General features: G+C 37.5%; 2 protein-coding genes and 1 pseudogene across 2 annotated transcripts; 2 read left to right on the top strand and 1 right to left on the bottom strand.

The window, feature by feature from the left end:
- The first annotated feature begins 7,700 nt into the window (after positions 1-7,700).
- LOC147485461 (pentatricopeptide repeat-containing protein At5g46100-like) lies at positions 7,701-10,175 on the top strand. Its single transcript, XM_086574991.1, is given in 7 exon segments — positions 7,701-7,776; positions 7,779-8,978; positions 8,981-9,047; positions 9,049-9,069; positions 9,071-9,190; positions 9,755-9,921; positions 10,019-10,175. Coding segments are annotated over 5 exon segments (1,419 nt in total). The 3' UTR covers positions 9,126-9,190; positions 9,755-9,921; positions 10,019-10,175.
- On the bottom strand, positions 10,065-10,940 carry LOC147485460 (protein DMP4 pseudogene; annotated as a pseudogene).
- Positions 10,941-11,905: 965 nt separating this feature from the next.
- Positions 11,906-16,377, top strand: LOC147485459 (uncharacterized). Its single transcript, XM_086573526.1, is given in 7 exon segments — positions 11,906-12,065; positions 12,155-12,246; positions 12,346-12,402; positions 13,377-13,431; positions 13,612-13,913; positions 14,594-14,809; positions 14,994-16,377. Coding segments are annotated over 7 exon segments (1,719 nt in total). The 5' UTR covers positions 11,906-11,924; the 3' UTR covers positions 15,850-16,377.
- Positions 16,378-23,993: the final 7,616 nt, after the last annotated feature.

Raw genomic sequence — 23,993 nt, 5'->3', positions numbered from 1 at the left:
AGATATTTAAGGTCCATGTGTTTGGCTCCCTTAGATATCCTGTCATGCTTGGAGAAGAAGGTTGCAGCTTCATTGTCACAGTAGAGTGTTAATGGCTTAGAGATGAAACTCAAAGTGTCGAATTGAGAGACAAAATTGCGCAACCATGTTCCCTGAATTGTAGCCTCATAACATGCCACATATTCAACCATCATGGTGGATGTGTAAAGCAACTCAGATTTTTGGCTTTTCCATGATATTGCACCTCCACATAAAAGATACACATAGTCAAGAGTGCAAAGTCTAGTGTCAGGACATCCAGCAAAATCTGAATCTAAATAACCAATCACCTGTAGGTGATTTGATTTTTTGTTTGTGTGTAAAGACTCAAATTCTTGTTAAGGGTATTTTCGTAAATTACATATCAAACCTAGGGACAATTAGGTATTTGGTCGGTCGGGTTTACATTTCAAACTTATATAACTTAATGAAACCTAACTCCAACTCATAAGCCACGTGAGGTAAGCAACTTATGGGAAAATTAGACAAAATGTCGGTTAGCGGCTTTTAGCGTTAGATCTTGTACGAGTTAAGCGAACTTACATGCATGAGTGAGTTATCGTTATAGCATCACGGTGGGATAGAATGTAGGAAATTAAATTAAAAGGTTTGGATGGGGCGAAAAAATATTTCTGACAGCTAAGTCAAATTAGTTAGCGGTTAGGAGTTTAATTATAACCGGGCCTAATTTAGACATTTTGGGCTTGGGCCTTAACTAACTAAGCAGGTAAAGACAAAAATAGAACAAAATTGCACAAACCAAAAATGCCTAAAAAATCTATCGCACCCAATTTCTCCAATTTCCCCCAACACTTAAACTCTAAGAGAGAGAGAATCAATTCTCCCATTTCATCGATTCAAACCCAAATTTCTCACACCCAATCCTTAGAAACCTTAAACTCATGTGTGGGAGTTGAATTTCCAAGCATACTAAAGTGAAACTGCTTTAAAGGTGAGTTTAATTTCGCCTCCAGTAAATAGTTTAAACTCGATTTCGATGGAGTTGGTTGTATTGATGAAAGATAATTGAAATGGGGTGGTTTTTAATGTCGGCAGTAGCTAATTGGAGGGATATGACTTAGTGAATTTGTGGAGAAGAAAGCTAAAGGAGCGATTCTTACTGACTTGGTAAGAATTTTTTATTATCCACTCCATTTTTTAGCAGTTCATGTCGGTTTATAATTGTTTAAGAGTAGATTGAGTAATGAACGATTGATAAGGAATACAACAGTAAATATTGCTAGAATTAATGTAAATTGAAAGGGGTGGAATTTGTTGTGGTTGGAATTTGGAATGGATAAGATTGGTGTTGACGTGAGGTACAGTGTTAGAAATGGCCTGTAGCTCTGCTAACTGTAATTAGAGGAAAAATTTCCTGAAACCAAATTCTTAGCATCGAGGTTCTTTTCGACTTACGTTAGATAAGAAGTTCTCGTTCGTTCGATAAATTCTAATAACCGCCGTATATGTATATGATGTTATAGGAGTTAAATAAGAGTGGATTCGGTTAAGCGGGCTTGATTCGGTTAAGTGGGCTTGAGAATAACGGAGCTTGCTAAGGTAGGAACCTACATACCAATATATAGCCTGCTTATTTTCATGCATGATTTGAATTGTTTAAATTGATAAGAGATAGTTTGCGTATCAACCATGCATGTATATGTGATATTCATATTTTGCCTTGCATTTCCCCCGATATAAACTAGATATATGGATAGCTTTCGTGTGAAATGATTTTTTGGGAAATCTGGGTAGCTGGGATTGTTTTCTTTCGTTAAAAGAGAAAAAAACTGGTTTTGGGAAGGGTTCTCGTCTCTTGTCTCAGTAAGGAGACAGAGAGATGGATTTTGTAATGTAAGTAAGGATTACCCGGTTGTTTGTAACTATGTGTGAGGTTCTGGATTGTTCCATGGATAGTTCGTTGTTATTTACGATGATTTGCCGTTTAGGAATCATCGGTTGTCATTTACTATGACTGGCCCGTTTGGGAGTCATAGGTTGTATTGAATCGACGGTTGGGAATCCAGGAACTCACACATCTGTAACCAACAGTTTTAAAAGAAAAAACTAAATATGTATCTATAGTATTTGGAAATAACCGTAATCACAGTATATATATATATATTTTACTATGCTTATCCGAGGGATTTAGAAAATGAATTGTGAATTATAAAAAAAGCTGTTGTCGATTTTGAAAAATGATAGTTCGCTCTAGGATTCCAAGCGTGGTGTACACCTTCGAAGTGGTGGGCCACTTTTAAAGGGATGCATCACTAGATGTAGTCCGGGAATTCCTTTTCTACTTTTCTAGATAACCATGTTTATGCGTGTCACAATTGTATAGTGCTTAGCTTGTGTGAGGTTACATGTTACCTCAATGAGGTTTAGGCGGAGGAGTGAGAGTTTAGTCCACTCACGGATGTGTGTCGGGATCCCGAAAGTCTGCGATCGTCGAACGGTTGACCACCGTAAGTTAGGTGACGGCCGTATGGGGTTAGGGTCACAGGCCCACCGAGCCACAAAAGCTTTGGGGATTTTTGTGTGTCTGAACACAACAACGGCATTTCGACTCCCTGCCCGGTAAAATCAGGAAAACAACGGTGCATGATTCACACTGGAAAGTACTTAACCGAGATATGCCTGTGACTGGGGCTGAGTACCAGTCGTACCCTCACCATTCTAATAGGATGCAGTGGCCACAATAGTTGTATGATGTTTGTGAAAACTATATTTTGAATATTAACGAGGCATGTCAAAATGATTTTTGCTAGTTAGTGATGTATTATATAGTCACGATATTTGGATATTATTATGGAAACCTGCATGTTTTAAATGTTTTGCTATAAGTAGTCTATTTATTGGTTATGTGTGTTTCTACTGGGCATAGTTGTTTGCTCATCCTACATTAACATTTCAGCCGAGCCAGATGTGGAGGAGGCTTTCCCTACCACTAGTAAGGATGGTTATGAGGATTTGGATGGTTCCCTCTAGCTATGCTTGGCGAGGGGCAGAGTCAAGTTTATTTTGGGTTGTATAGAGTCTAGTTCATTCTTTGGTTGTATATATTGAGAGCTAGCTCATTTTGGATGTAATACCCGATGTATTGGAGTGTAGTTAATCTTAAACATTTTTGGATATGTATATGGACATCACTGTTGTGTATAAAGTTAAGATTTTACATATATATGGTTGTTGGAAGGGTATTATGCGATGTCCAGGTTTTATGACAGGTTTTCGTATACGAAACATCGATTAAACAAATGAAACTCCGCCGAAATTTCAATAGAATTAGGATAGCGACCGCCTCGAGATTCATCTCCACGTCCTCGGGATAGGTGATTGGTCTCGGGGCGTTACAATGTGAGCATATAATTTCTTGTTCCCTTGAGGTATCTCAACACTTTCTTTGCAGCTTTCCAATGAGCAATTCCTGAGTTACTCTGAAATCTACCCAGCATGCCAACAACATGACTAATGTCAGGTCTAGTACAGACCTGTGCATACATTAAACTCCCTACAAGAGAAGCGGCATAAGGATATTTTTCCATTTCTTTACGTTCCAAAGGGTTCTATGGACACTACTCAAGATCAAGCTTGTCTCCTTTATGTAGTGGAATAGGGCTAGAGGAACATGTCATCATGCCAAATCGCTCTAGAACTTTGTCAATATATGCTTTCTGAGACAATCCCAAAATACCAAGTGACCTGTCACGGAATATTTCTATTCCTATCACATAAGAAGCCTCACCCATATCTTTTATTTCAAAGTTCTCAAAGAGATAATCCTTTGTAGCATGTAATAAACCAAGGTCGCTACTAGCCAGTAATATGTCATCAGCATACATAACCGCGTACCAAAAATATAAACTTACTCCCACTGATCTTGAGATATATGCAAGGGTCAACTATGTTTTCTTTGAAATTGAATTGAGTAATGATTCTAGTTGGCAGTAATTGCATTTAAACTTCCCCTTGTTGTTATCCAACGGTACTCCAAGAGACCAACCAATATCCGGTTTCCTAACCATTTTTCTCTTAGACAAATATGTAACTACGAAACAGTTTTTCCGAACACGTTGAAATGATATACGTAGACAAATATAACTAATTAATCAAAATGTAAGACATATATACATTTAAAAAAGTGCCTACTCTCCAAATAGTCAAATACTACAACGGTACAACCTAATCCAATTTGAACTCCATAAAAAAGGATAGACATACACCGAAAGGTAAACAATAGTGATCGAGCTATGCATATAACAACATAAAAGTCCAACATTCTCAATTTATCATTCATTTTCTCGTCGTAGGTTTATTCATTTTCTCAATGTAGATCAATTTAGTTCTTATGAATTTATGAGATTTCTTTTATTTTAACATAATAGCTACCTTAATTTATAGATAATATAATAGCTACATTAATTTTTGTAGGAAACTAATTAAATTTTCTTTGTGATCCTATCATATGCCCCATCAAAATGATCCCTTATGAGGTCTAGTAGACTAGTACTACCTTAATTGTCGAGTCAATACCCATACCATGACAGTTTATTGCCAGCAACATTGGAATATAGACTCCTCAACTCAGCACAAAATACCAATACTAACAATCGATGAAAGAAATTGTTTTGATCTCATTGTAACTTTGGGCATATACTACCACCTTAGCGTGCACCGCCATCAAACGATAACAAAAGGATTGGAAATAGAAAAGGTAGAGAAAGATTATATATTTATCACTCATCGAACCTAACCCGCCCTCGGTCGGCATATATTTATCTAAACAATCGCCTAGACCTCTTCGATCAGCTGTTTCATCGCCCGATGTCATCTTCACTTGCCAGATTAACCCTTGTAACCTCAATTGAATCTCAATCAAAACCACTACAAAACACTTGTCCAAAAGGTAGGAAGATAACCAAGACAAACAATACCCATAAAGAACACTGATCAAATCTATTCCAGTAAAAGCAATCAACACTAATCACTAGGTAGCTAGCTAAGCACAACAAAAGAAAAGAAGCTCTAATCAAGGCCGAAAATTTCAGACGACAAATCGATATATCGCTGAAATATTTCGTTTTTTAAGCAATCCGAAATTGAAAGATTCAATATTTCGTAGCCGAATATTTAAGCCTTTTTAGCCCGATATATATCGGCAAAACCGAAATATATCTTTATTTCGACGATGTAACCCATATTTTTGACTTATTCGACATATATCTTTTGACTTTGTTGACTTTGACCGATGTTTGACTGATTTTTTATAATTTTTCCGATATATCGACATTTCCAATATATTTCGTTTTTTGAAGAGTCTGAAATATTGCCCAATTTCAAAATATTAGGCCTTGGAATCATGTATGGTAATTTACATTTTCAGTTGTAACTTGTAAGGTGCATTTTGGTCACACAAGTCCTACCATTCGGAAAAGCAATTTGGCCCATCCGCCCATGCCAATAGCAGGACCCTATGACCTTATCTTATGTCCAATCCGTTCTTTTCTCTTAGGCCAAGTCCAATGGTTTGGTGTAGCAAAACACCAAACCACAATAGCACAGTAGATACCGTTAGTGGGATAGCGAAATGAGACCCAATGGTTTGTTTTTTTAGTCGCCAGTGATACTGGCGTGCATCCCAAAATATCGATTTTGTTAAATATCGTTATTGTTTTTTGCAATAATATCGACCCTTTGTTATCCGCCATCAGCAGTGGCGGGCAAGAAATAAAAAAAAAACAAAAAAAAACCAAGTTTTTTTATACGCCACTCCCACAGCTGTGTAGGTAATTATCTCCCCATTTTACCCTTTAAAAAAAACACCAAGAGTGAGTGGCGTGTAGACTTGTAGGATAGAATGGTAATTGAATAAATTAATTTATTAAAAAAACGAATTCAATTCTAACCGCTATTGGGAGTGGCGGGTGGAAATATTAATTGAATTCTAACCGCCACAGTGAGTGGCGTGTAGAGTTATTTCAAAATTAAATCAAATTTCTAACCGCTATCAGAGTGGCGTCAACTTTATTTGGATTTTTTTCGTACCGCCACTTTCGTTCGGCATGCGAGCATATGCTATATCGTTAAAAATAAGCGTATACATAGTGAAATTTATAACAATATCGTTGGTGGGATAACGTTTTAACGTACCATTGGATCACATTTTACGTGAAATTTGATGTTTTTCGCACCATTGGACTTAGCCTTATGTCCCATATCAAGTCCACTTTTTGTTCTTTTAGTTTTTTTTTGTCGAACTATAAACTAAATCGGTGTTTTCTTCATCGGTTCATCCTCAAAATTCAACCGAGATCTCTCATCAAGTAACACGGTGATCATGAAGAACACGTTAGTACTATTATTCCAACACATTTTCTGTTTCGTTTACTCACTTCATCATGGGCTTTTTTTATTTATTTGTTAACGAATTATAATGTGGTAGGTCTAATGTCTAGAAGAAAGAAAATAATCTTACTTAGATCAAGCATGAATAATGAAATTTGTAGATGTATCATATAAAGTTATAAACAACTCACCCAACACTCCCAAGTTCAGATTGAGTAACATTAACAGCAGTACCATCATTAACAATTTGTGCATCACCATATAAAGTAATCTCATGATTAAAGTTAACATCTTTAGCAAACCTCTTTAATGAAAATGAAGAGATTGGTTTTGCAGCTAGATGAGTAACTAAGTAGAAAACAAGTAACAACATAATTGAAAATGAGTACCTGGGTACAGAAAATGCCGCTATCTTTTTCCCCCGTGGGTTATTGAAAACTCATTTGAGTACTAGATTTTGGTTTATGAATCTCTGATGAGTTGGTGTGAAGGTTGAGGAGAGATGTTTTTTTTGTAAAGTAATGGGGTTTGCTGACAAAGAGAATGGACTAAAAGTCTAAAAGAGATGCTAAAGCAGAAACCTTTTTTTTTCCACTTTATTCCAAACTCTCTAATCCACCAACGACCGTTTATTCCGATATTCTCATTACATTGTGCACATATATATCGAATATCTCGCCGATATATATCGGATATCTCGCCGATATATATCGGAAATCTTTATAGTAAAAAATGGACAAAAAGTCAAACGATATATATCACATATATCGATTATATCGGCGATATAAAGTTTTATATCGAAAATTCCAATATATATCGGAAAAAAAGGGTTATATATTCGATGGATATATATATCGGATATTTCGATGTCGGTGTACCAAAAAAATGATATATATCAACAATATATCAGATATATCGGTGATATTTTAGTCCTTGGTTTGGACTCGAGAAAAATGGATATATCGATATATATCGGTTTTAGGTACCCGATATATTTACCGAATTCGATATTTTGGGCCTTGGGATGAAGTAGGAAGGAAAAATGTTTTGTTTGGCATTTGATGATGACAGTTCTAATGGAGGTTAATGGGCCTTAGCCCAGGCCAATCAACTGCTCCGTTTCTTTTTCTCGAGTTTCGAAATCAGAACAAGGGTTTTGAAGCTTTCTATTACTTCATGGAGCCACTACTAATATTTCTAACTAAAGACACGAAGGGGCAAAATTTCCATTGTTCAATTGCTAACTCAAAGGTATGACTAATTTCTCAGCCAATATTACTTGAAAAAGAAGGCATTATTATATAATTATAATAATGGGTTATAAGACACTGATAAAATGGTCAAATAAAATCACACCATCCCAAGTCCAACAACTAATACGAGCTGAAAAAACATTGAAAAAGCAAAGACCATATTCGATTCCGCAACAGCAGAATATGCAAATGGGTTTAAGCATGATCATAACACATTTGGTCTTATGATATCTAGATTAGCTTCTGCTAACCAGTTTAAAGCAGCCGAGGAGCTTGTCGATAGGATGAAAAATGAGAAATGTAGTTTTACTGAAGAGATATTTTTGTCCATGTTTAGATCATATGGTCGTGCGCATAAGCCAAATGATGTGCTCAGGGTTTTTAATATGATGAAGGAATATAAATTTGAACCTACTGAGAAATTGTATGTGTCGGTTTTTGCCATACTTGTTAATGAAAGCCAGTTGAAGATGGCGAAAAAGTTTTTCAAGTATATGAAAGAAATGGGAATTCCTCGAAGTACTAGGATTATTAATATTTTGATTAAGGCTTTTTGCATGAATGAAGGAACTATGGATTCTGCTCTTCGGGTGTTTAGAGAGATGCCTGATCATGGATGTATGGCGGATTCTTATACTTATGGTACTTTGATTAGTGGGATGTGTAAATTTGGGAAGATTAATGAAGCCAAAGATTTGTTTCAAGAGATGGAGACAAAAGGATGTTCACCAACAGTTGTTACTTACACATCTCTGATTCACGGGTTTTGCATTTCGAAGAAGTTAGATGAAGCCATGAAACTTTTTGGAGAGATGAGTAGTAAAGGTATAGAACCCAATGTGGTCACATTTAGTTCTCTAATGGACGGGCTCTGCAAAGTCGGGCAGTGTTCAGAAGCTATAGGCCTACTTGAAAAGATGATTAGCAAGCGCCATTTACCCAACGTGATTACATATAGTACGCTAGTTCATGGACTGTGTAAAGAAGGGAATCTTCAGGGAGTAGTGGAGGTTCTTGACAGAATGAAGCTTCAGGACTTGAAACCCGATGCGGGTTTGTATGGAAAGCTCGTTACTGGTCTGTGTGAATTGTCTAAGTTCCAGGATGCAGCAAACTTCCTTGATGAGATGGTTCTTGGTGGGATATCTCCTAATCACGTAACATTGAATCTTCATGTTAAAATTAACAATTTGGTAATCCAAGGACTTTGTTCTGAAAATGACTTGAACAGAGCTTTTCAGGTTTACCTGAGTACGCGTACTAGAGGCATTTCTGTCTCTGCCAAGTCTTTTAGCTCTCTTGTGGCTTGCTTTTGTAAGAAAGGAGATGTGCACAAAGCATTTCAATTGTTAGCGAGATGGTGCTTGATGGGTGTGTTCCAGATGAGGACACATGGAATGCTGCTGTATGGATTCTGGTGTAGAAAAAGGCACGGATGCTGCTGATTTGCTACAGACTGAGCTAATGGGTGAATTTGCGACCTAAAATGTAGCAATTAAATCTCGGTTTTGGATGGGAGTTGTGTGCTTGCAATGATTTTTAATTCGAGAGTAAGTGTTTATCATTTACGTCTATTTCCTTCTAGCCAGAATATCTGCACCTCATGTCATTCCACCATTCGGTGATCTAGGAATAACACAGGTCTACGCCAGTATTATTGTCTGGCTTCCAGATGACAACCCATATTAACCTGATGCACTATCTCTGTATCTCATAAATATTTGGTACCTTTAGTCACTTTAAGGATGCCATACACATACAGATCAGGCTCCACCTACTCCACCCTTCCAGTCAAATTACAAAAGTGGTGGGTGGTTGGGGAGTGTGTGTGTGTCTTAGAGGGCTTGGGGGGGGTGGGTTGGGGGGTGTGTGTGTGTGTGAACTAGTTTTTGCCTTCCCCTCTCATATGCAGTGATGTTCAACATGACAATGCCCACATGAGAAATTCATCCAACAAAACTAGTTTTTACCTAGCCTCTCATTATGGTGACATGAGAGAGACTCATTCAAGTGGAGGGTCCTTGTTACTATATTTTCTAATGGTCGAGGGACTCGAGGGTCTTATATAGAGGGGCCTTGTCTCTTTCACTCCCACTTTCAGATTTTATTTGCAGATATAATTGAAGATAGAATACACTAGAATGTAATTCTGGTAAATTCTGGCTTCTAACAGCAAGGAGAGAAGAATAGCTTTCTGGTGGATTTATTACTGGTCACTATCTTTCTGAGATTGACAGTAACTGATGGATTGTTTACCGCACAAGGTGGTTTTGCGAAGAAGGTAAATGTTCATCAAGTACATATATTTAAAATATCAGTATATCCCTTTTGGTTTTCCGACTTCTGTTTTTAATTTTGTAAAAGCTCTTTGTCTCCAGGTGAATCGATTACATCTGGATAGTTTGTGAAAGAAGAGGAACGAACTGTATGTGAAATGAAAATTTTGTATTATTATGTAGTATGCTTCCCTAATGGAACCTTTTGCTATAAATGAATCAATCAAGTTCAGTGAAGGAGAAGAAAGAATTGGTTACAGAGCAGAAAGTGGAAAGCCGATTCCATGGCTTTGTTGGGGAATACTATAAAGAGCATACTGCAGATGACTCCAATCCCTACTGGCAATGAGGTGAGAAGCTCCTTCATCTCTTCAGATGGTGCAGGATAGAAGCATGTCACGACGTTCTGGTCAAACAAGGCGACTGCTTTTGCGAAAACCAGTATAGACAAAAGGCATGTAAGAAGTCAATGAACTTCAACTGGAATCCTTCTGCTAGCTCAGGTGAAATGGTAGCAGACCCATCAATCACCCAAAGTCCTCGAATTGTTTTGAGTCCATAACAGACTTTACCATTCCGTCTCTGAAACTGTCCGTGAAGCACAAAATAAAGCCGCGATATGCCACATAGGGCTACAAGAACAGCTGTCATGGATCGACTAATTTGTGTCACACTGACCTTGGTTGGAGAAGATTGGCGATAGAAGTTGGAATGCAAGCACACTTCCTGTGGGTAGAAGATTTGCCAAATGTGCTGTGCTCTGAAACGCCTGACTTATGGCTTTCTGTAATGGGGTCTGCTGTTCTGCATCTGCTATCTGTCTATATTTTAAGAGGGGTTGCCACTGTTGATCGTTCTGGCTAGTTTCATCACTCTCCTCCTTAACCTCCATTTCTCCTTTCTATGTTGTCTTCCTATGTGTTGTTTATCTGATTGAGGCTGTTTTCTGTTACTTTGTTCTGTATGTATATGATTCTATTGTGTTATATGTAATAGAATGAGAGATGAAGTTGAGTGCAGGGGAAGAGAGAGAAAAATGATGGTTAGTATTACCTTGCAAGGAACAGAATCCAAAACCAAAATTCAAGTTGGGGAGAAGCAATGTTCACATGTAGTGTGTTACTGAAGATTTTATAGTTTTTATAGTTTCCACTTTCAGGTGTTGTTAGGAAAGGCAAAAAGGACACCTTCTTTGCATAAAAGCATTACGTGACTGCTACAAAATTTGGCTTTCAAGTATGTACTTATTATTGACATCAAACACCCAACAATACGATAGCTCGTTATGGGGTGGTGCTACACGCCTACACTATTTGGAGTATGGGATCCATAATGAAATGAAAGGACAAACTATAATTTGGCAGACATAGAGCAAATCCAATGGGGCTATATGGAACCACAAAAATGTCATTCCAATGGAACTGCTAAAAGGGTCTTAAATTAATTTGGAAGGAGTAAAAAACCAAGCCAAAATTAAGACTTTCGCTAACAGCTACTATAATAAGTTTGGAAAACGGACATCATAGTTTGTTGTCAGGTGTATTAAATTTTGATGGGCCGGCAAAACGTGCCATCCGTCCAAAAAATTTCAATGTAAGTTACAAAATAATGGACGGACGGTATTATTTAGCACTTCAAAACAAAAAAAGCAATGATTTTGGGGAGCCAAATTTAATTAGGCAAGCTAAAAAGCGTATGTGACATTTAGGCAGCCTAATTTAACAATCCATTGGACTTCCTCTTAGTAGTCTTTATGTGTTGGGATGTATTTTCTTTTGCTTAAACGTAAAGAATGAAGTGTGAGATTCATTTTTTGTTGTCTGTTTTATCGTCTCAAGAGAACGGTGGTTTGGGACTTTGGGTGGGTCGGTTGAAATATCGGGCCCATCAAATAATGGATCGGAACTCTTAATGGGCTTTTGGTTAAGGCCCATTAAGTTATTTTCAGAATTATTAAAACGTTAAACCTTGTTGGGGTTTTGAGGCTTAAGCTAAAAAGTGAGAAAGAATGGAGTCAAACAATGAAGAAGAAGAAGAAGAACAAGTGTGTTACAAGCTTGTTCCATGGATAAGTTGGGAAGAGTGGAATTTCGTAAGAGAATCTCTCTTCTCTACTTGCCCAGATTCCATTTCTACAGCTTTAACAAGAGTAAGAACACCAACTAACACTTTTTTTTTTTCTTTTACTTTACCATTAATATAAAAACCCATCTTATTTTTTCTGTTTTGAAATTACAGATATCAACTTGGAGAATAAGAGGATGTCTTCCTACTATTATTGAAGTTACAGCTGCTATCATTGAAGTTCAGCAGAAAGATCCTTTTTTTAGGTACTATATTTCCTTTTGATTAATTTTATTTATATTTTACTGAGTTAAATTTTTATATTTGAAATTTTGTATTTGCTGTTATATAGAGGACTTGAACAGTGATGCTATGGAGTCAGAAGTAATTCTGGCTATGCTACATTCTATGGCGATAATGAGGTGAATGCGTAAATTTTTAAATAATTAGTAATGTGGGTTTACAAAAAAAATGTACTTTTAGTTTGATTGCAAGTTTGCAGCTCACTTGTTGCTAGAGGTTGTATACTAGCTAGAAGTTGTGTGATGCGTCGAATGGGAGTATATACGTTTAACTGCTATTTTAAGATTTTTTTTTTTGCTAATTTTGAGGACAAATATTTGTACACCCGTTGAAGAAAGGAAGGACTCGAGTTCAATCATAGTTGAGTCGAAGCAATTGAAATTTGTATAAAAAATATTTGGGTCCTCAATTCAGGCTTGAGTGGCAATTTGATTATTTGTCATCTTTTAGTTGGATATGCTTAGTATTGTTTGAGGTGTAGGGTTGCCTTGCCTGGATTTATATCCTTTCATCTATAAATAACAGCTTCGCTTTGGGAACAGATAAGTCATGGCGCAACCCCCTCCCCCCCAAACACACACACACGCACACCACAAATTTGTAATTAGGAAAAAGAATATACTACAAGCCTTAATCACTTACTTCCTTACCTGATGTCTTCACTCATACTTCAAGAAGAAGTTTATGTCGGGAATTATTTACTGATTTCATGTATCTGAAAATCTTAGAGACACATGCAAAACATTCTTATTTGAAATGGTCCACGTAAGTATATTTCTTAAGATAAAAAGACCTTAATCTTTTTAGGTTCTGTTGTACTATGTTATGCCTTGAGAATAGACATATTTACTCAGCTTGGTTTTATTTGTGCAAGGCTTGTAAATGGTGTTGCTCACAAGGGCTTCGAACTTAAACGGAGGGTTGATTGCTGATAAAGCTTTAGAAATTGGTTTACCATTATGCTGGTTGATCTTAGATCCACGGTGAGAACATTTCTCTATCTTTTATCACTTAATATGTTTATATATTGGGGTTGTGCTTTTGTTCCTGCTGTTCTAATTATGTTCTGTTGATTTGTTTCTTGTATTTGTAGAGGCTTCTCGCCGAGATCTCCCTTCTCTTGGCTAGTTCAGCTAGCTTCTGTGAAGGTAGTATTTTGTTTCTGATCCATCGTAAAAGTGTGAATTGTTTCTACATTCAGATGGTCGATACCAGTATATTTGATTGGTCATCATTCCGTACTGGTACCTCCCCTTATATGTGCTTACGCTTGAAATTCTTCAAAGTTTGTCTATTTCGTGATTGAGCTTTCCTTTTGTCAATGTCAGGCGCTTGAGTGGGTAAAATCTTATTATTGGGAGCGTCAAAAGAATGCAATTCTGTCCCAAAGGGATACTATAGACTTTGTTAGAAAGAAAGTTAAATCTAAACTTCACGAGCTAGCTTTTTACTTAAATACAAATGAATCTTCACAACTTGGTTCACTGCCAATAAAGAGAAAACGTAAGTCTCAAATTTTCTTATTCAATTGCTGCTTTATTTACCGATATTATCTGTTTGCCTCTCAATTTCCTTATGCATATGTACATATGTGGTGCTTGATTAATATGCAATCCATACAGATAAAAAAGTTAAGATAAAAGAGAAGCAATATCTATTAAAATGAAATGAAAGATTTTCCTTTTCATACTGCATGAGTTTTTGCATGTCCTTGTTTATTCTTACAGTTATCAGGGTTTTTATGGCCAGTACTGAAAGGTTTTCTGGGCTAATGTTTTTACTGTTGTGTATTCTACTTTTTTTTGCCTAATCCAGTTCATCCCTTTATCCGTTTCTCCATTATTGTCTCTTGGGGAATGTTAGAAAAATACTCGTTTTGATTATGCCAGGGATTGTCTATTGAGTATTGAGTTAATATTTCATAGAGAGCATTTTGATTTTTGGTAGTTCACAAGCCATATACTGCGCCAGTGTTCTTTTTTATGTGGATACGGTCACATAAGATAAAATTCCCATCTTTGGTGGATTAGAATCTTACTTATATTTATCATTTCCAGGTAGCAAACAGTCCAGTGTGATTCTTGCACGCGTTTTAACCTTTTCTCCCATACGGTCAAAAGCTTCATGGTTCTCAATCTCAAGGTAATTGATCTAAATCAAGCTTTGGTAAAATCCTTACATTTATCCATTCTTTTGTGTGTGTTTGTGCTGATGAATCCAATGTGATCTAATCTCAGGTCCTAAGAAACATATTACAAGAATTCTTGGAAACTTTTTTCAGTTATATACTTCTTCCCCTTGAGGAGGTAGTTTAGCGGTGCTGCTGGACCTCCTCGTGAAGGCATTTGACTCCTCAAATGTGGTAGAACCTCTCCATGATTCTGGAGTGGAGCAAATATCTAGAGATTCGAGAACCCAAACAGGGTTAACTAATCTATTTAAACTTGTGATAACCAGATTGTCAAGTAGAGAACCGGACTTGATCTTAATCATGCTTCAGGCAGTTTTTCAAACACTGAGAGGCGTGTATACCATGAAATATGAAATTGGTAATCTTTAGCTATTATTTTCCACATTCTAACAAAAGAAAAAAATGAGTTCAAGATCCATCATCAGTGTCATACTGACACTATTGTGAAGTGTTATAGAACTTTATCAGATAAAGCTCTAATGGTGTTTTCCATTGTTTTTCTTTGTGAATCTTCCACAGACAAGGAATCTCTCTCATGCTCACAATCAAGGCTGAAGATCTTCAGATAGAACAACTCTCATCTCTGGTTCTTTGGCTAATAGAAGATTATAAAAGAGTAAAGCAGCATGCCAGTTCGATAGTACATGGGAATGAAATCCACAATTCTTCAGTGGATATGAATGTTGTGCCAAAAGTAACACTAGCAGAAATCTTGAAAAAATGTTTATTATATTCTCCTGGCAATAGACAGCTTGCAAGATCTGCTATGCTTCTTGCACAGATAATTGGAAGTAGCTCTATGGTTGAGAGACTCAAGAAACTACCTTCATTAAGCTTACCAAACTTGGATAGTGCTGAGCAAAGCTCTGTGCGCGTTGATACTGCACACTTTATCAACCAACAAAACTCATCCATCCGTCAGGCCGCAGAAATGCTGGAGTTTTTTAAACAGCGTCGGAACAAGGGTAAAGCAGCCAGTATGGTGGCAAGCAAGCTGATATAAACAGCTTAAGGCAGGTGGAAAGTAGCTAAGGCCTGGAACCCATGCCCAATCGGTATGTTGCCTTGTGCTCTGGGTTCTACAGGTGTTCTTCCTGTCCTTGATAGGGTCGTCATCCTGCCTGAGGTTCAAAAATTACCTGGAGGCAAGGAGTCCTGGGAATGGAATACCTGTAGTGGAATGACATATGATGTCGGACTGTTAGAGAAAACAAATGCTATTGAGGAGAGGAATGCAGTTGAGGATGGTCAAGCAGATGACCCAGACTTGTTACTAAACCCCGTCAAAGGTCAATTGCTGATTGGCGGTGTTTATAAGAAGGTTTGGGCGGAGGAGTTGCTTGCTATTGAGTCTGCTGTCAGGATTTTGGTGTGACTCACTGACAATGGTACTGTTTTCTGTTCTAATTTATATTGAAGCTGTGTAGTTCTCCCAATGTAGGACCTTCCTGGTGCAAGATGCGAGAGATTGTATACTGGCCAATGAGAGAAGGACCAAGCACTCAACCAATGATGTTGCAGGTATATACACTTTTTCTACCGTTTTAGTTTGGTTATATGTAAACTTTGCTTGCGATCAGTTTTTTAGTAACAATTTGTGTCATGCCGGGTTTTATGATACCTGGAATATTATTACACTTAGAACTTTGGTAGGACTGGTAAACTAATCCGTGGGACTGTGGGAGCCAGAAACTGATAAAGAAGTTAATGCATTGACTTTATTGATGCTTTGCTTCTGTCACTCAGGTAAATAAATTGTGATGGGGAGGAATGATCCGTAAGATTAGGATTTGGACGTTATTTTCCTGTGCCTGCAGAAGAAAATTTCTATTTTGCAATGAACTTGTAAATTTCATTTTAAAATAATTGAATCAGTATTCAGTCAAGGAGAGTTGAGGAGATACATTTCAGGCTCATTGCATTGTTGAATCTGTGATGGTTCTCCAACTACATACAGTAAATAGTACGTGTATTTATAATCATCATTTCCGATGGCTCATGCGCAAGACTGATCTATTTCTGAACAGTCACCTTTTGAAATCCCCATTCCTTTTCTCCTTTATTTTGAACATTGCAGTGTAAAATATATAATTTATAATGGGAAAAAAAAATGAAAACGACTAAGAGCATCTTCAATAGTTCAGCAATTTTATAACAAATCTTGAATTGGCCTGAATTTGGAGTTTCATTGTAGTCGCGCGATAATGATCACCAGGCAATAATGCAGTGTTTTTCCAAGTGTATGTGATAAGGAATCAACGCAAGTGTGATTTAATTGCTAGCGTCCTAACCCGTTTGCAACAAAATTTACCTCCTATTAATAGGGCTGGTGATCAAGTCGAAGCTCGCGGAGTAACTCGAGCTCGGCTCGTCAAGTCTCGACTCAAACTCGTCCGGCAAAAGTATGAGTCGAGCTTGAGCTTAATTTAAAGCTCATTCTAGATAGTGAGAAATTAAGTTCAAGTAGCTCATGAGCTACTCGTTTTATAAGCCCATACGTAATATATAATTTATAATTTATACGTAATTTTATATTTTATACCTAACTATAATTTACAATTTATACTAGTTTTAATTTTTTTTATATATATTTTTTTAGTTTGAGCTCGAGTTCGAGTTCAAAGGAGCATAACTGAACTCAAGTTCGAACCTAAGCTCGATCTCGAAGTGTAAAATGAGTTAAAGTAGAAGCCTCGGGCTATTAGTATAACTAGACGAATGAAAGCTTTGAGCTTAAATATTAAGCTCGGATGCCAGTTCGAGTTGAGCTTCTCCATGTCTTGCGAAGTCGAGCTCGAGTAGAGCAAAAATTTGACTCGGGTAGCTCGATTACCAGCCCTACTTATTAACCTGGTTCAACTGCCATCGCTAAAATTCTTAAAATAACAACATGAAATTTCTAAGTTTGTGTTATCCTCTCTGGACCACAGCCATCCAACAATCAATGACTAACGCCAACTAGTGATACCCGGTCGTGCCATTCTCCACTTTCTTCTTTCTTGTTCTTGATATAAACTCAATCTCATTTTTTGCATCATCAATCATCAATAACAAAAAAGTTTTGCAAATCTAAGATTAATTAATAAATAAACGACATCAATTTAAGAGATGATTAATTAAACTCTAAATTCCAATGAACTGTTTGAAATTTGTATGATTTACAAGCTTCATGCTCGAGGAATTTGATCAGTATGTTTCTCAAAAGTTCTTAGTCGTTTTTCTGTATCTTGAAGCCTCGGGTCTTCCTGACACCCCTACCCCACCCCTCCCAAAAAAGAGGGTACCCTTATTTTCGAAATGGGCCTCAGCCCTGCCATTTCGGTTCAGACTTCGAGTTACATGTAAACCTTCTGCTTAGAGCATTTGCAATGCAGGTGATAGAGGGGGAAGTGATAACTATCACCTACTTTCCTCCAAAAGCTTTGTACAATCTTTGGTGATAAACTTCGGTGATAGTTTTTCGAGTTCAAAACAAGGTGAAACCTTCCACGAGTTTATCAGCGACTTGTTAACCGGATGGGATGTTGGATTCGGCCGGATTACAAAACTCACGGGGCGAATCCAACATCCCGTCCGAGTCCTAACGGCTAGTGTACCAACGGTCAAAAAGTCATAACGGTAAAAACGGTCAAAATAAAAACTTTGGTATATATACAACATTTGTTTCATTTCAACTCACACTTCCAACAATCATATATCATATTTCTTCTTCTTTAAAATCGGTTAAAAAAAAAACTAAATATCAAATGGCATCAACTCAAGCATCTCAAGCAAGTGGTAGCACTCAAGCAAAAGCGAGAGCTCACTTTAGCATGTCCAGATGATCAAGCTCTATGTCTTGCTTGGATAAAATTAGTGAAGACTCTATTGTTGGTGTTTTCCAAAATGCAAAAGGATTTTGGAATCGTGTAACAAAACGAGTTCAATCAAGCACGTGGGTGGATAGGTCTCCGATTCAATTAGCGGAAGGTGGAAATATATTTCAAAAAAATGATGAACAAATTTGTTGCAATTGTGAATCGGTGGAGGCTCGACATGCAAAGTGGTACAACAATACAAAGGGTAATTACAACGTTGTCAATTTGGAATTTATTGATTATCTTAGTCTTAGTCTAATTATTTCCGTCTTCGTCTAATTATCTTAATGTATTTATTATTTCCATTTTAGTCTTAGTCTAATTATTATCTTAGTCTAATTATTATTGCGGTTTAATTATCTTAGTCCTAGTGATTATTTTAGTCTAATTACCACCATTTTTTTTTTTTTTTAGTTGTCCGAGGCAAAGGATGACGTACCAACTACAAGAAAAATCGGCTTTTTCACTTGATCATTGTTACGTTATACTCAAGGATAATCCAAAAGTGGAGTAACATTTTTGAGGCAAGGTCAAGCCCACAAAGGAAAAGGTCGCTTAAAAATGATGGGTGAAGATTCAACTTCTAATTCACCAAGTGTTGGTGGAGTTGAATGGAGGGTTCTCAAGAAATAGAAATCCAAAGAAATGGAGGCGTCCTCTTGGATCGAGAAGAAAGCCAAGTCCAAAAGGAACCAAGAAAAATCAATTGGTATGTTGGAGGGTTACTTTACATCGTTTAGAGGATACATTTTCACAGGATGCAAATGAAACACAAAAATGCTTAGAACTTAGGGAAAGGGAACTTGCATATGGTCAAAGAACTGTGATGGCAAGAGAAGAAAAAATCGGATTCAAGCAGAAAAAAATCAGGTTCAATTGGAAAAAAATCGGCTTCAAAGATGCAATATGATAGCTAAGATTTTAGCGACCGATACAAAGTGTCCTCCATCCCGATACCGCTTTTATAATCGAAAGCAACAACAAGCTGAAATCGTCTTTGAATGGGGAAGGGCTAGAGGTGGTTCTAGCTCTAACTAAGCTTATGTATTTTAATTATCTAGTATTTTATTTTAATTAAAGCACTATGTATTTTAATTAATGCACTATGTATTTTAATTTCCTTTCTTTTTAATTAATGCACTATGTATTTTAATTTCATTGTATTTTTAATTAATGAACTATGTATTTTATCTAACTGTTTTTTTTAATTAATGCACTATGTATGTTCTGTCCAATATAATTATTTTCATAGAAATACAATTACCAATAAAATTAAAATACATTGTAATATAGTTCATTAGTAAAATACAACTGATTAAAACGTTGGAACTACATATGAAATACATAGGAAATACGTTGGAACTTAATAGTTCACGTTAGGAAATACATAGGAAATACATTTTTCATTTCCATTTTAATTTTTAAGCCTCCTTCTCCCTCATCCGGATCCGACCAATTTGGATAATAAATTGGTACGGATCTCTTGTTTCTTCAATGCCGGATCCAATTAAAACATGTTCAACTAAGTCCTTTTGAAGATTAGTATGTGTAACTTCATTTCGATCTTATTTCTTGCTTCAATCATCGATAGACAAAATGAAAACCATCATCTTCGCGAAAAGAGCGCGAGGTATTGTTTCTTTCCTCGACCTTTCCAATTCCAAACTCCACTTTCCACGTTCATTCTCAACAATCATATTATGCATTATAATGCATGCCTTCATTATATCTCCAAGAACAACAACACTATGACAACGCCGAAGCCTTAACAATATGCCATCGTGCTGCCAAAACTCAAAGCGTCCTTTCAACATCCTTTCTTGCGGCTTCTTGGCGTTGGTAAAGATCTTTTCATGCTTATTTCTTGGATAGCGAAATGGCTTGAACAAATGTGCCCCATTTTGGGTAAATACCATCGACAAGATAATATCATATCATAGTCATTACCATTCACATTAAATGTGGCCGGGGAGCCTCACCTTGCTCTAATGATTCAAAAACATGAGAGCGATGAAACGCGTTAATGTCATTATCTGAACTGGTAGGCGAAAAGCAATGCGGATCAACAATGTTTGTCTGCAGCGGCTTCAAGTATCAAAAGTTGGTTCCTTCTTGTACCCACATGTGTTCCAGCCCGTCCAGCGGGCAATTCTTCCACCGATTGCATGCGATTCGATTGATCAAGCATTCTGGAAAACCCCGCAGCATTTTCAGCTAATATCCTAGCGATTAATGCGCACTTGGTCGTCATATAGTAATCTTCTTCAAACGCCGCCGTGATAATTGCCTTGCACCAGCGCTTCATAGATACATTTCTTTGTGGAATCTCAATTTGTAAATACTCATCCGTTGAATCGGAAGAAGAACAACCGGTTGCTAATTGTGCAACTGCTGACTAGTCCCTTTTTTGTAACCCGAAATTGTTTGCCGTGATCCATCCACCTTGTCTTTAAAGTAATCGTTCGAATGATGCAGCAGTATGCAACATATACATAAAAGCTCTCTTGTCATCCTGTACCCTTCGTCTAAACTTACGAGGGAGGCCACCTAAAGGTGTTGTGAAGTAATCCCTCATTATCTTTTGTTTCTTGAAATCACCACCATCTCTAGCGTGTACTCTCGCCGCTTCCACGGATCCACCGGCGTTTATGCGTATCCCACATCTTCAATTTCAGCCATTTGCTTGAGTCATTAATGCTAGCCGATGGATAATAAGCTGCAACCTCCTCCTCCTCGCCGCCTCATCTTATCATTATGCTCATCTCTTACTCTTTCCATGTAGTCATCTTCGGTGAAGTACCGAGGAAGGCGACCGGTGAAACCGAGGAAGGCGAACTATTACTACTAGATCCTCCCCGCAACCTTTGGTTATATGCAATTCTTTCTTCTCTAGACATTTTTCCTATTTTTTTAGCTTGGTTGTGGGGAAGAAGATGGGTTGTGTTGTTTGTTTGATCTAAAAAAGAAGAGTAAAAGCGAAATATGAAAGGTAAAGGTCATATGATAAGGTCATGTGATCTTTGATTTTGCTCCACTTACAATTGACAACACATTTTATTAGATTTTTGTTCCTCTCCAAGTAACAACATTGTATCAAATGTCTATCAAATGTACCCTCAATATGAATTCCAAATGGGCCACCATCCCCATCCATAATTGCATTGTTTGGAATAGTAAAATGTGTAGGGAGGAAGGGCTTAAAACCAGAGCGGGATGTTACATTCCGTCTCGGTCTATAAAACGGGGATGTTACATTCCGTCTCCGGTATCCCCATACACTATTCTGTCGAACACAGCCGAGGCAAACCAAACCAAAAATGGTGATATTTCCAAACTAAAATTTTACGTTTTGACAAAGACAGGAAATGAGTGAGCATAAAATGTGAAGCGAATGAAGCGAATGTGAAGCGGCCGAAACGAATGTTCCATTTTGGAAACATCTGAACTTATAAATTTTAATTTTTTTTGGCCATAACCTCATTTGTTTTATTGACATATTCATATCAAAACCTGCTAATATACTTTGAAAATAATAAATAAGACAAACAACAATCATGAACAACACCCAAGTCCTAACCACGAAGCTTCGGTAAAAAAAAAACTTATAATTTCTAAAAAAAAAAATTGGACATAACCTCCTTTGTTTAATGACATATTCATATCAAAACTTCGTCAAAGAAAAACCTGCTAATCAAAAATTCATTACAAACAACAATCCCAAAGCGCCATAAGACAAGTAATGGAAACGGTTAATACAAACTACAAAAATATCTCTTGAGACCTCCTCCCCACTTACGAGAAGTACCGGTCGAAGAACTCTCCCCTACGTCGTTGTCACCTCTCTGGTTGAGCTTGAAGCTTGAGGTACTCCACTTCCGGCATTCTCCAACTCTTGCTGCGTCTGAAAGTACTGCAAAGTTCGATTACGTTCTTCTTGTAAAGTACTCAAGAAACTGCGAGAGGACTCCATGAAGGACTCACGCATGGCATAACTGAGAGCTGTAGTTAAGGAGCTCTGACCTTGCATCATCTGTTTAACAAAACAAATGCAAGTTAGGGGTTATAGTGAATACTAATAATAACAAATCATAAATAAATTCAAATCATACTAACCTCGGCTAAGCTTTGCTCGAACTATCTTGACAAATCTGCTACCTTCTGCGGCATCTTTGGTGGAATAGGTATTCTCATATCTTGCCCGAGAAGTAATCATGCTCCGATGCCAAAATTAAATCATCATCAAATATCGTGGAGTTCTTTGCGGCATCGAATATCATGAAACACCGGGCTGTATTTGTAAGCAACTCCACTCCTCACAGGAAATGAATGTCGGACCTCGATGCTCGAGTAACCCGCTTCAAAATTGGTGCCCGGTATAGCAGCACCTAGCAAGAGACCTCGACCAACCCTCTTCCAATATAAGTCATGAGTAAGCCCGTAAACTGACTGATCGCGTCGGCCCACTCATTTGGGTTTGCTCTATAGTGTGAAAGAGCGGCCGGGGAAGAATATCGAGGGTATCATATCTATAGGTGGTGGGTAAGGTATAACAATCTCTCGGATACTTGCCAACATCTGTCCCCAAAGGTACCATGGCGATGGCCCGACCATATAAGTATCATTAGCGAGAAAAAGAAACCTTGCTCTATGACACATATATGATAGTCACGATACTCAGTGTTGTTCTGGAACATCACGGAATATCCATAAAGGGTCGAAGATGAAGGACTCGGCCAGGTTGCCACTTTCAATTCGATAGCTCCCAAAAGCTCAATCTGGCGGCGGAGTGTTATGAATATTATCGCGATAGGTCCCCATACCCCCTCGCCCTACGATGGAAGCCCCCATGCTTGAATCGTGGAATCAGGTCATGAGTCTCATCCTCTTCCAACCTTTTCAACACAGGGATGCATCACCGCGAAAATGTTCGTACCACCCGATCATCATCGATAGATAAAATACAATATCAATATATATATAAACATGTCAACATTAATAATTAGATAAATAAATGAAATGAAACAATAACTTAATAAATAAGACTTACCGGTATAATCCAAACAAAGCCGCCAAATTGCCTTTAAGCGGCTTTTCGTCTCAATACTTGAGGTCTAGCCGGGCGGTAAAGGTATGCCAAGATGGATTGACCGGTCATAATCCACATCCTCTCGTCTGAGGGGCGGCCATCCACCGATCGTAAATAACTTCTCGGCATATCAAATAATACGCTTTCCAACAAAGTAGAAGGGAAACGCATTACATACTTCGTGGATCGACTCCTCACCAATATGATAGTCTTTCGGCTTCTCCTTAAGATCTATTCAAATATCTCAAGTAAACAAACTCATATTTATAAGCTCCTCCGTAAACTGCTCAGCCGATAATCTCAAAAAGCTTCGTCTTGCTCATCATCTTGACCAAATCAAAACCTTCAAAAGCTTCGTATGCGTGGTAAAACCTCTAAAGTTTCATCAAAGAACGACATCTCCATAACCAATTGGGATACCGTGAGCATTGTGAAATCAAGAGGGGGTAATCCAAAGCTCACCCATGGGAAATGGAATGTGTGGGTAGTTTGCCACCACCGCTCAACTATCCCAAACAACAGCGCTGATCATTTTGTCCCAAATTAGAATTCAAAACTCCCAAATGGTGGCCCGGA

This window comes from Coptis chinensis, chromosome 7 (genome assembly GCF_015680905.1).
Source record: "Coptis chinensis isolate HL-2020 chromosome 7, ASM1568090v1, whole genome shotgun sequence".
NCBI classification, from domain to species: Eukaryota; Viridiplantae; Streptophyta; class Magnoliopsida; order Ranunculales; family Ranunculaceae; genus Coptis; species Coptis chinensis.
This window is presented reverse-complemented; position numbering and strand designations above follow the sequence as displayed.